Below are 14,332 nucleotides of genomic sequence, written 5' to 3' on the forward strand. Positions count from 1 at the left end.
CGGTCCTCCACCGTGCGTTTTTCAAGGCACTTTCTTCCACGCACAACCATTCTTTGGAATCAATTTCCAGCAGTAGTATTTCCGAACCGATACGACAACATAACCTTCAAGAAAAGAGCATATACCTTTTTAAAAGGCCGGCAGCACACCTGTGATGCTTCTGGTGTTGTGAGTGGTCATGGGCGGCGGTGGTCACTTACCAACAGGTGAGCCGCAAGCTTGTTTGCCCCATGTGTTATAAAAAAAAAGATACACGAATCTTTTTCATCAGGGGACGTATAAGTAATACGTATCGTTATTTTTGAAGATTTTGGTTTTTGCGCCATAACATTGTTCTGTAACATTGTCCGTGACCGATAATACCAGCCTACATTAATTTTTAAGCTTAGTTTACATACTACAAAATGGACCAATCAAAAAGCTTTCTTTTCGAATAACTACAGTTTTTATCGATTATATTATATAATTGATGTTATTTAAAAGATTATATATTTGGTTCCAGTATAATATTTTAATTGTAAACAACCGTGCTCCGGATAGTATGGATTCTGGGCCATGACGAGTCCCGAAGTAGCCTATAGTGTATCACCTATATCGATAGAATATATTGTTTGGGGGGAAAAGGATTGTTAGCAATGGAGTTTGACAGCCCCATTGCTAGCAATATACCTTATTAGGTCGACCTCCACGTGGTTCTCCCTGGAAATCATCGTGAACAATTCTTGTTGAATTCGTCACGATGGGCTAACTGACCTATTTCATCCTCACCTATCATCCTTCACTGGTGCCCCGCCGGTGTATACCGATAGCGCGGGTGGGGTTACCATTCCATTATCATCCATTTAAAAAATATATTGTTCCTATGAGCGTATTTGGTGGGGACACCTAGTTAGCAAGAAAATTAACTGCGTTATATTTGGGTGGCAGGACCCCATTTCATTTGTGAAAATATTGCCAATAATTTATCTGTGAAATATTATAGGGCACTGTAATTCTCTTTGGGACCAAAGCACTTCCTTGTGATGACGGTGGTAATGGTCAAAATTTAAACTTTGAGCGGCCAAGTTACTGGAAATGATGATTTAATACGTTCTGCAAAAATGGGACTAGAACTGTAAGCTGTTGCCCTCACATAGTAACTATTATTTAGGATTTTGGGTATACAAGGCACCTGACACAGCCAATAAAACTTACATCAACAGAAATGGGAGACATATTTTTAAGGTTTGATAGTCCTGATGAAGAATCATCACAGATATAAATGTCAATTAAGTCATCAATATTGAATTGCCTAATTAATATATTTTACCGTGACTGTACTCGTGAACCCCTAACCGTTAGTATGCGATTCATCAATGGACGCACCATGGCCCAAATCGGGACACGGTTCTTTGAAAATATTTGGATAAAATAAAAATAACAAATGTATCGACACACTGTTTACTATTTACACCGTAATATATGTATATCCCTTTCAGAGCTGAACGATACGGGCGTGAGTTGTAACTTTAAAAAATTCTAAAACCGCGCGCTATTCATTTTTACGCACGAAGCTGAAATAACATGATAGTGAGATTCTAAACCAGCCAATAAGAAATCATTTTAGCGGTTAGGTGGTGCAGTAGTCTCGTGCGTGCCGGCAAGATGGCTTGGCTCCAAAACACGAAAATATTTTTAATCTGAAAGAAAAAAAAATCTTGGGTCTGAAAGGGATATGTATAAAATCCCGTGTCAAGATGTTCGCTCACGCCATCTAGTTACAAACTAAGTAGAGCTTTTTTTAATGTATGATAATAAAATTAGTCAACCTTCCTCCATCCATCCATCCGCTCCTAAAAAAAAACACCGTTATTAAATTTTCGCGTTATTTATAATAATAGTATTTCTGTCAGTTATCTAGGATACATAGTTCAAGCTATACTTGACTATTGCTAGCAATATACCTTGTCAGATCGACCTCCACGTGGTCCCCTCTCGAAACCATTGTGCCAGGTGTATTCATTACGATGGGCTTACCGACCTGCTTTTATTCTCCCCTATTATTTCTCACCGGTGCCCTGCCAGTGTATACCGATAACGCAGATGGCGTTACCATTTTATGTTCACTCATTAAATTCATCAACTATGTCGTAATAGTTAATCTAGGGGGGTGGGGAAAGGGATTGTTAGTAATACGGCCTACCAGTCCCATTGCTAGCAATATACCCTTATCAGGTCGATCTCCACGCGGTTTCCCCTCGAAACCATCGTGGTTAATTCTTGTGAAATACATCGCGCTGAATTAAATGACCTGCTTACCTGACCTGATCACCTCTCACCGATTATAGGGTATACCAGATATCGCAGGCGGAGTATACCAATCCTTCTTCGGTATTTAAAAAAACCAAGCTCGTCAAATATGTCATAAAAAGTTAATCCAATGGCACACTGCTAAATTGTTGTACAATTGTTAACATAATGTATCCATTATAATAATCTGTGTGCGATGTAGGATCAAGTTATAAAGATAAACATTAGTTGCGAATGTTAAAATGATAGTATAGATTAGCTTCAAGTTAGTGATAGAGAGGGAGCTCTCACGATCGAAGTGATAAGTGCAAAAAATGAGTGGTGAAACTGTGACGGTTAAGGCACTGCTAGTACAAGGAGTTAGTACATTAGCCAGTTAGTTGTCATTTTAATTTAAACTAGTATAATAAATTATCGTGTAAGCCCAGCATTGACTAGAGCACCCCTTCCTTTACCGTTGATGTCGTAAGAGGCGACTAAGGAAGGGCGAGCGATGTGCAGTAGCGTTTCTCTTAAAATATTCCCGAAGCCTAACTGCGGTTGCCAATCCGCCTGCCAATTCTGGCAACTACTGACAAAATTCTCCCAAGGGAGAGGTTTATGTTCAGCAGTGGACAGCTAATTATAATTTCATTAAAGAGACAAATTAATTTTATATAATCTTTAATTAAATTAATAGTAAATTAATTCATTTATCTTTTTGTCTTCACACGGGTATGTGAAGCTGAGGTGGATCGCTAAAAATGGATAAAGTAAATCCTGTTAAGTAAAATATTTAACGAAACGAAACTTACTCGTAATTCTTTTATTAAATACTAGCGACCCGTCCCGCCTTCGCGCGGGTACACATTACATCACATCACATTAGAAACTTCTAAAATTATAAGTGTTTCTTTACAATATTATGCATATATTATACATATAAACCTTCCTCTTGAATCACTTTATCTATTAAAAAAAACCACCTCAAAATCCGTTGCGTGGTTTTAAAGATTTAAACATACATAGGGACGGATAGACAGCGACAGCGACTTTGTTTTATACTATGTAGTGATTCTTTATATATAAAAATTCTTTCAACTAATTTCATCTAAATTAACTTAGTTGTCATTCAATACAGTTAAATTATTGCAGCGATAGCCAAACCCGCCTGCCAAGCGCGGCAACTACTTGCAAAACCTCCCTTTTGGGAGCACTCTATGTTCAGCAGTCGACAGCTAACGGTTGTTGTGATTACGATGAAATTAACTAAATTAATTTTAAGTAAATTAACTTTCTTGTTATTATACAATTAAATTGTTGTATTGTATTTTTCTTTTACAGTTTCTCTCTTGACAAGTCTCTCAGGATTCATATATGCATGGCCATCATTCACGTTAGCCAACTTCATGTCAAACGAGACAGTTCTATCAACACCCATGTCACAAACAGAGGTGTCTCTATTGGGAAGCTTGACGAATATTGGAGCATTGGTCATTACGCCATTTTGTGGATACATACTCAGCACAATTGGTAGGAAGTATGCGGCTATGCTTTTTGGATTGCCATTTGTGGTAATTATGTTTCTTTTTGGCGTATATTGTTGCAACTTTTAACAGACTTCCAAATAATTAAAGAATAATTAAAGGGAGACTTTGTACAAAAGTCGATTGCTTGGGTACCTCTGTCTCATTCGTGTTTCAACTGTGAAGCAGTTGTGTTTGCATGGCTGTGTTTTGGTTTGAAGGGTGGGATATGGCGTGAATTTACTGAGTACAGAGGAATAACACCTGAGTCCTCAGGAATGGCAACGCATGGAGGGTATCATGGGCGAAACTGTATGCATGTGTACTGTTATGTCCATGGTATAGCTCGTGTCTATAGGCGACGGTTACCACTTTCCATCAGGTGGGGCGTCAGCTTGTTTGCCATTCTAAGTTGTATAAAAAAAAATCTGTAACAGTTACAGGTTGGTTTACAAAACTGATTTTCTCAGTCTTTAACCGTCAACTTCGTTGTGTGTGCCCCGGCATAGAATGGACCACCCCTTCCTTACCCGTCAGTGTCATAAAAGGCGACTAAGGGAGGGCGAGGATGGCAGCAGCGTCCCTCTTAAAAAATCTCTAAAAGCCCAACTGCGGTTGCCAGCCCGCCTGCCAAGCGTGGCAACTACTGGCAAAACTCCACTAATGAGGAAGGCTTATGTCCAGCAGTGGACAGTTAATGGCTGAAATAATAATAATAACCGTCAATTGCTGAACACAGACCTATGTCATAAGGAATACCTTTATACATATACCCTTTCAGATAAAAAAAATAATTTTCCAAATTAGTTGAGAACTAATGGAGTTATGAGGTAACAAACATAAAAATTGCATGGACAGTGATATCTTTCATAACTCCTGTGCCCCTGGTACTTGCAGCGGTTGGATTTGCTGGCGTGGGGGCAGCTGGTCAAGCGATAGCTGCATTGCTAGCAAATTTAGAGTACATTGCTAGCAATGAGGCTGTTAGATCCCATTACTAACAACCCCTTTCCCGCATCCAAAGGGCTAATTAAAAATGCAGTTTGATATTTTCAGATTGCATGGACAGTGATATCTTTCACAACTTATGTGCCCCTGGTACTTGCAGCGGTTGGATTTGCTGGCGTGGGGGCAGCTGGTCAAGCGATATCAGCTATTTATATATCCGAAATATGCCAAGATTCCATAAGGGGTGCTCTCGCATCCACTGTAGCATCAGGATATTTTGTTGGGTTACTGGTATCTTATATAATGGGTGGTTATTTAAAATACCATCAAGTGGTGCACGCATTTCTGTTCATATCTGTCCTTTATATATTAATGTTAATGCTTCTCAAGGAATCTCCTGTTTTTCTGGTACAAAAGGGAAGAATTGAGGTAAGATTTGTTTTTTACATAACTATATTTCATACATGTCTTAATTGATTAACACTCAGGTTATGGAATGAACTCCCTGCCGAGGTTTTCCCAAGACACTACAGCATGGGGTTCTTCAAAAGGGGGGGTAAAGAGGCTTAGGTTTGGCAACGCGCGTGTAATACCTGTGGTATTGCAGGCATTCATAGGCTGCGGTGATCGTTTACCATAAGGCGAATCGTATGCTTGATTGCCACCTTAGTGGTAGAAAAAAAATTATACTTTTGAACATACATACATATACATTAAAATATATCTATAGGGCGGACTTAATGCCTCATTAATGCAATCTCTACCAGTCAACCGTAATACTAAACGAAACAGAGAGAGTGAGAGAGTAAACGGCGGTGCATTGATCTAACAAAATAAATTTGTAAATGAAATAAATATTTTGATAAATAACAATATTAATACATTTTGAAATTAATGATAATACATTTATATATATAATTATTTTTCTCAAATATGCTTGGAAATGTGAGCATTATTTTGACAATCTTCTTCAAGATAAATCAAAATGGCCGTACTGGTCAGATACATGCGGGCAGCGGCCGGCAAAAATTGTATTAAAATCCAAAAAGATAAATTACTATGTAAACTCATATCTGTCCTTAATTTAAAAATGGAATGAAAAACATGGCTACAAAAGGAACGTTATGGCGCGTGAAAGATTATTATTTTTCGTTATTCGTCATTGAACTTAAAAAGCAAAACTGTATTTTTAATTTCCGCGCATTGTTTGAGAAAAGTACTATAAAAGCCTTGGTCATAACTAGGAATTGATGGACTCACGTATTTGCTTGTAAAATTCTTTTTTTAGGATCCCACCTTACTCATATTACAGAACATTTGTAATTATTTATAACTAGCGATTCAGCCCAGCTGCGCACGAGTAGATATGGGTTTCGAAAATAATATATAGCCTATATTACTCACTGATAATGTAGCTTTCTACACATTTGCACGTTCGTCCATCAATGCCTCAGTTGCTGGCCGCTGCAGTAATGTACTAAAGTACATATCAATCTATAAATGGTTTGTAACGGATAAACTCAAAATCTTCTCAATTGATTTTACAAATTCCTTCACCTGTAGAAAGCTACATTATCAATGAGTAATATAGGCTATGTATTATTTTCCAAACCCCTATCTACTCGTGCGCAGCTGGGATGAATTGATGACGCTAGTTGTAAATAATTACAAGTATTCTGTAATATAAGTAAGGTTGAATCCTAAAAAAATAGTTTATAAATATTTTTTATTCTGTGTACTCGTACATATTTACCGGAGGGAGACTGTACAAAAGTCTACTTGGGCACCTTTGTCCCATTCGTGTTTCTACCGTGAAGCAGTTGTGTTTGCATGGCTGTGTTTCGGTTTGAAGGGGGGCATATGGCAGCGTATTTATAGGGTTACAGAGGAATAACACCTGAGTTTTTAGGAATGTCAACGCATGGGGGGTATCGTGGGCGAAACTGTTTACTCTGTTATGTCCATGGCACTGCTCATGTCTATAGGCGACAGTTACCACTTGCCATCAGGTGGACCGTCAGCTTGTTTGTCATTCTAAGTTGTATAAAAAAGCACATAAATTCTCATAACTATGATCCCGATGAGGTTTTGTCGTTTGTTTTCAAATATTTGAGAAATGTCAATTTTTTAGGTATATTATATAATGAAAAAAATAAAATAAGCCAAGTGCGAGTTGAACTCACACGCCGAGGGTTCTGTATATAATTATATAAATATGAGATAAAATGACAATAACAATTTCATCAAAGTTATTACTTACAGATTGATCCCATAGAAATTTAATCAAAATCCCTTCAGTAGATTAGTTTTTTAACTTAAAAAACATGGTTTTGCCATAATTTAATTATTTCTAAATCGTTTAAAAACCAACATGTGATCGTGCGTGGATTAAATATATTATCAGTTATCAACCTGCTTCACAAACATCATAATATGTCTATAATTAAAACGCAAACAAACGTACAATATTATAAAATAAGTAAAGTAATAAACAATTGCATTTACTCGTCATGATAAGAACTGTTAATAAAATTTATAAAATTAAAGTAAGAATATATATATATATATATATATATATATATATATATATATATATATATATATATATATATATATATATATTTTTTGGAGGGTTAGCTTGAACAAAACATTATTGTACTGTATAAATTAATGTAACCATATTAATTCTCTGTAATGTGTACCTATTGAAATAAAATAAAAAAAAATTAGAAAATCAGAATAATTCAGCTTAAAACCATTTTGATCTACATACTTATCAAGTTCTTTCATTTAATATCCATATAAAGGATAGGATAGACAAAATATACCATCCGCCATTTTGTGGCGGTAGCCATTTTGTAAATATTACAATACTGACTATAACGTATTATATTGTCGTCAGAAGTAGGTTAGCAAAATCAGTTAAAATAAACTGGTTCAAATCTAGCTTGCAAGGCTTGATGTAAATGAACTAACTAATATATAAGTTTATTAAAAAAAGCTCGTAAATCTAATCACTAAAATTTTTTAAGAGTAACAGTAGGCTACTTTTATCCCGGTCAGTGAACGTATCCCGGTTACGCGGACGAAGTCACGGGTAAAAGCTAGTAATCTATATCATTAGGATCATGATACATCATCATCATATCAGCCGTTACATGTCAATTACGATTTTTTTTATTAGCATATAATTTCATTTTTGCATTTTCTGTTATAGGCAGATAACACTATACGGTAGTCCCATTGCTGGCAATATACCCTTACAGGTCGACCTCCCCGTGGTCCCCCTGGAAACCATCGTGCTGAATTCCAAGTGTATGAATTCATCGCGATGGGCTAACTGACCAGCCTTTTCATCCTCATCTGTCACCCCTCACTGGTGCCCCACCAGCGTATACCGTTAGCGCAGGCGGGGTTACCATTTCATTATCATTCATTAAAAAAAAACATTATACGGTGTTAAGTCCGCTATTTACACTATCTAGGTGTATTAAAGTTTAATTATTCATTTATTGTATTTATATATGTATTTATTTATAAATGTCTTTCAGGATGCAGCGAAATCAATAGCTTTCTATAGACAAGTTAGTGTGACATCTAAAGAAGTTGAAATGGAGATAAAAAAATTAAACTGCAGCTGGATCCGAGAATAGAAAAGATCCTACAGACGAAAGGTACAAAATTAATAATAAACAAACTGTTTTTTTTTTTTTTAATTAAAACGACTTAAAAATAGAAAGATGTAACAAAAACAAAAAAACTCTCTAAAAATCAATAAAAAGATGATTACCTATTAATTAGCTTAATGTGTATTATTAATTTAAATAAAATATTATATGCTTATGTTCAGTAGTGGACAGTTAACGGCTGAAATAATGATGATACCTTTAGGAACATAGCTATAGAAACCATATCCAATTTGCTGCTGTAGTTTTTGCACTAGTGTTGCCTACTGTATCACAAAAAAAAATATATATAGAAATATCAAATTTCTTTTATCGATCTTTAAAACAAATCATCTTAAATATCTTTCATGTACATGATATCAGTTACGATTTTATTATAATAGTAAAAAAATATGCACATTCTGTACTTGTTACTTGCATTATTAAATTGGCACTTTATTTGGTTACAGATATTAAAGCTGCCGAGACATTACTTGATAACAGAACTAAGGATGAAGAATTAAATAATGAATCAGAATGGAAATTTCTTTGTAAGTCACTTTTAATTCTGATATTAGTTTTATCAAGTTTCTTTGTGAAGTCACTTTTAATTCTGATATTAGTTTTATCAAGTTTCTTTGTGAGTCACTTTTAATTCTTATATTAGTTTTATCACTATTATTATATTAGATTTAGCATAAGAGACAGTTTGTTATTTAGAAAACAAAATAAAAGTTTTTTTTCATAAAGTATTTGGTCCCTTTTCTTGAGTAAATTGTATTACGAGTAAATTGTCTTTGATAAATGGTCTATATGCATTTGTAGTTTATAGCAACTGCTTGCGATTGCTTTTTTTTAAACAATTTAAAATTACAAACAAGCTAACGGCCCACCTGATGGAAAGTGGTAACCGTTGCTTTAGACATGAGCAGTACCATGGACTTAACAGAGTATACTGTTTCGCCCATGATACTCCCCATGCGTTGCCATTCCTGAGGACTCAGGTGTTATTTCTCTGCATCCTGTAAATTCACTGCCATATCCCACCCTTCAAACCGAAACACAGCCATGCAAACACAACTGCTTCACGATAGAAACACGAATAGGACAAAGGTGCCCAAGCAAATGACTTTTGTACAAAGTCTCCCTCTGGTAAATTTGGTTCTCTTGCTTGAAATATTGCTTTATGTTTTAAAAATTTATTCATTATTTTTCTACTTACATTATTATTTTTAAATTTACGTAAATTTTTTAACGATGTCGATATATATGAACGGTGCTAATTTCATGAAGTTACTGTGTTTGTCATTTTCAATAATTGTTTCGACTCCATCCAGAAGTCTTCTTTGGGAGGCGTATGCCACTTTCCATCAGAACGTTACATCTCGCACTGCAGAAAGAAGTTTTCCAGGTGACGTCGAAACAATTGTTGGAAACAACGATAGTTCATAAAATTTCCGTTATGCATGTAAACAGATAATGTATTCTTATATTTTTGGATAATATTAACTTTATAGGCAAATCGTCATCATCTAAACGTGCTCTCGTATCATGCCTGGTCATCATGTCTGCCACAATATTGATGGGAACAATTGTAATTCAAGTGTATGCTGAACCACTTTTCAAGGAGGCATTACCGTCGCTGGAATCGAATTTGTGTTCCATTCTTCTCGCCTCAGATTTATTGGTGGGAAGTCTGATATGTGCTTTAATGCTTGACAGGCTGGGACGTAAGGTATAGTTTATTTTGTATTTAGTTTTTACATTTGTTTTGTTTTTACACATTATATATATTTTTCCGATCATCAATCAGATCCTGATATATGATAGGTCAAGTAATAATGTTTTTTTACTAATATAATAAAACTGTAACTATGTAGATGTTGTCTGTATATATCTGGAGAGATTTAATAAAAAAAAAAAATATCAGAGATCTCATAAAGTAGTCAAAACAATATTTTTTATAAATTTTCTCTGTCTATCTGTAGGTTTGTTCTGGTGTCATGCAAACACTAATAAATTGAATGCGGTTTCTAAACTTTTGCTTCTAAAGATCTAACCTAAAGTCTGGTGTATGTTTTATCTTGATACACTATTTAAAATTTTCTCATATTGGGTTTGCTGGAAGAAATCTCTATTGGAGATAAGCTCACCTTTGTGCACTATTATGTTTGTTTTTACATTTTAATAACCTTTTGTGTACAATAAAAAAAATGTTTATTTAATTAATTTTGATAAGGGCCAAAGAGTCATTTATAAAGAGATTAGAAAAAAATGTTATTCCTTAGATTTTTAGTGGTATTAAAATAATAATAATTGTCATCATATAAGCTATTGTTCTACTGTTAAAACTAGGGTTTCCTCATAGACTGCTATATGGAACGGTCCTAAGCCACATACATCCACTGACTCCCTACAACGCACACCACATTTGCATATACGGAATCGTCACTCAAGACCATTTATTTCCCATCGATAGTCGATTCTTTGAGCTATATGACCGGTCCATAGCCACTTCAGCTTGATTATCCATCGGGCTATATACTTTAGTATTGTTGCAGATTTCTTCATTTCGGATTTTGTCACGTAGAGAAATTCCGAGCATATTTGTCTTCATAGCTCGCTAAGTAATTCGAAGCTTTTGCATACAAGCTATCGTGTAGAACCATGTCTCGATTCCTTAGGTCTTCAGTGACTTAATTAAAGTTATAGTTTAATGCCTGTAATATTTTATATGATTTTTGTTTTAATCATATTGTTTAAATTTCTAAATCCGGTGTATGTTGTATGTATGTAAAACGAACAGCGTGTCATGCCTCCAGCCAAACTGTTTATAACTCTTCTCCATCCAAAGGTTGCCTGGAAGAGATCGGTCTTAGCGATAAGGCCGTCCATTGTTTTCTCAGTGTAATATTTTCTTGTATTTGTTTGTATTTATAATAAGTTTACTATTGTAATCTTATAGAGGAAACAATAAAAAGTATCTATTAATCTATGTTTGACAGACTTTGTTGACCTCCTCATCAGTTGCATCAGGTGTTTGCGCTTTGCTTCTGGGAACGCAGCTGTGGTTCCACTGGGCACCTTTATGGTGTACGGTGGTACTTATATATTTATATTGTTTTGTATATAACTTGGGAGCAGCCGTTGTACCGTTTGTATTACCTGCCGAAGTGTTTCTGCCAGAAGTAAGTTTTTTAATTTTAAGAATCCTATTGTGTTTTATATTACCAGAGGGAGACTGTACAAAATTTGTTTGTTTGGGTAGCTCTGGCTCATTCGTGTTTTTATCGTGAAGCAATATATGGCTGTGTTTTGGTTTGAATGGTGGGATATGGCGTGAATTTACAGGGTACAGAGGAATAACATCTGAGTCCTCAGGAATGGCAACGCAAGGGGGGTGTCATGGGTAAAACAATATACTCTGTTATGTCCATGGTACTGCTCATGTCTATAGGCGACGGCTTTCCATCAGGTGGGCCGTCAGGTTGTTTGCCATTTTAAGTTATATTATGCCAATTGAAGTCGATTATTTTTTTTGAACATAGTCTTAATTATAAATCAGAATTATAACTTTAAATTATATTGGAAAACGAAAATATGTAACAGCTACATTTATTTTGTTTTTGTTTTATGCAAATTAAAATGAAATGCTTACTTTTTAACTTTAATTTCTCGAGAAATTAATCATGGGCGAAACAGTATACTCTGTTATGTCCATGATACTACTCATGTCTATAGGCGACGGTTACTACTTTACATCAGGTGGGCTGTCAGCTTGTTTGCCATACTAAGTTGTATAAAAAAAAAATAATATTGCGTATTGAACATTTCAGGTCCGTGGTCTTTGCAACAGCCTTGTCTTAGCCGCTATGTGGATAATGAATTTCATTACTCTCATAATCTTCAATCCATTAGTAAGCAGTTTAGGACTTGGTCCTATATTTTGCGGATTTGCAGTTATATGTTTCTTTGGTGCTGTGTATAGTCACTTCTGTATTCCAGAAACTAAAGGATTGTCAGTTGATGCTATACAGTTATTATTTTTGAAAAGTAATTAAAACCTTTTTTATTAGGCATTATGAGATAATGTTTAAATATTTTTAAATGTTATCTAAATGCAAGATATAACTAGTTTATGCTTTAGGAATGTTTTTATTATGTTTAAAATTATTTTCAGTAATTATATTACTAACTAACATTTATTTGTTTTACTGTAATACAAAAATAATTTACATTCAAAATTATGATTAAATTGCATTTTAATATTGTACACGTAAGTAGGTATGTACATACGTGAATGTGAAATGAAAGCTTGTAAAAAACGCCTGCATTTTTATAATAGCAATATTTCAAATCCATCGTTTATTGTCATCATAGATTGCTATTAGTGTTTGATAATTTATCATTAGTTATATCTTATCTATTCGTTATATTATAGTATTAGTTATATTATATCTATTCGTTACTGCAATCACCAAAGGTTTCAGAATTCTTTCTTTTAATTCCCTGAGTTTAGGCCACTAAGTTTGTAAATGTTTATAACTGTCCAGTTTACTAAAAAGTATTTTATACACTGCACAAATTATGATCTTTTAACAAATTTCCGTGAAAAAAATAGACGTACGTTTAAAGTAATAATAATAAATCAATGGAAAACATAACACTGTTTGTCATATTCAAACAACGAAGTACAAATGTAACGTTTTTGACACAATCATGACAATATGAAAAGATTTACAAAACATAACTAAATATTAGTAAAATGTAATTGATAACGATAATAAATTATCTAAAGTGTTCATGACATTACAATTTGATAAAATTAATGTGACAGACATTCTGAAATTAGAAACTATTTGAGAAGATACCTTAAATATTTAATTGTTCAAACAGCATGTTGTAGATTTTGATACAAACAAAACAGAATTATTTATTAAAGAAATTGTTATATGAATGTGTGAAGACAGTATGAGTATTGAACTTTTTTAACAAACATTACAATAGATTGTGTGCTAAATTTATAATTGTTATTTATATAATGATATCTTAAAGATGAGAATATTATATATTGCATTAAACAATAGGTAAAATTGTTGTTTGATTAATACTGTTATCATAGATTTATGTGATATTTATAATTAGTTATATTGACGTCATAATTGTGACTGGAGGTTCGTAGATAAGAACAACGTATCACAGAAAAGATTAAAAAGGGGCGTGGAATGGCTTATTCGAGATCAGTAAAGGTACATTTGATATTAGTTCTAATTATCTATAAGCTAAGACAATTGTTCAAACATCAGGATGATTATAATAATACATTAATTAATTGGCTTTTTGTCCACTACTTCAAACAAATGGTATATACCACTTTTATATGATAGATCAAGATAAAACATACACCAGTTTTTAAATTAAGTCTTCAGAATACGAGTAATATCTGTGAAAACCTTATTAAGACCTCTCGTAACAATTTATCTTAAATGCCTCCCATATACAAATAGATAACCTTTACTGATTCCTCCGAAAGATTACAGTAGTAAACTTATTATAGATACAAACAATTACAAGAAATTATTACAATGAGAAAATGTATCACATTGCTACAATTTTATTGTTGGTAAGGCTAACTATTAACTATAATGAAATAAAATAAAACAGACTGACAGAAGGGAGACTTTGTACAAAAGTCGTTTTCTTGGTCACTTCTACCCCATCCGTGTTTCTACTTGTATCGTGAAGTAGTTGTGTTTACATGGCTGTGTTCTGATTTGAAGGGTGGGATATGGCAGTGAATTTACAGGGTACAGAGGAATAATACCTGAGTCCTCAGGAATGGCAATGCATGGGAGGTATCGTTGGCGAAATAGTATACTCTGTTATATCCACGGTATTGCTACCAATTTCCATCAGGTGGGCCAT

At 34.2% G+C, this 14,332-nt stretch overlaps 1 protein-coding gene across 1 annotated transcript; it reads left to right on the plus strand.

Moving 5' to 3' along the window:
• The first annotated feature begins 2,538 nt into the window (after positions 1–2,538).
• LOC113511268 (facilitated trehalose transporter Tret1-like) lies at positions 2,539–12,606 on the plus strand. Its single transcript, XM_052892556.1, is given in 9 exon segments — positions 2,539–2,664; positions 3,613–3,842; positions 4,851–5,171; positions 8,294–8,357; positions 8,360–8,416; positions 8,878–8,958; positions 9,925–10,142; positions 11,413–11,595; positions 12,244–12,606. Coding segments are annotated over 9 exon segments (1,440 nt in total). The 5' UTR covers positions 2,539–2,603; the 3' UTR covers positions 12,469–12,606.
• The last annotated feature ends 1,726 nt before the right edge of the window (positions 12,607–14,332 follow it).

The sequence above is a fragment of the Galleria mellonella genome, unplaced genomic scaffold (assembly GCF_026898425.1).
Source record: "Galleria mellonella isolate WM207_F2 unplaced genomic scaffold, CSIRO_AGI_GalMel_v1 utg109, whole genome shotgun sequence".
Taxonomy (NCBI): Eukaryota; Metazoa; Arthropoda; class Insecta; order Lepidoptera; family Pyralidae; genus Galleria; species Galleria mellonella.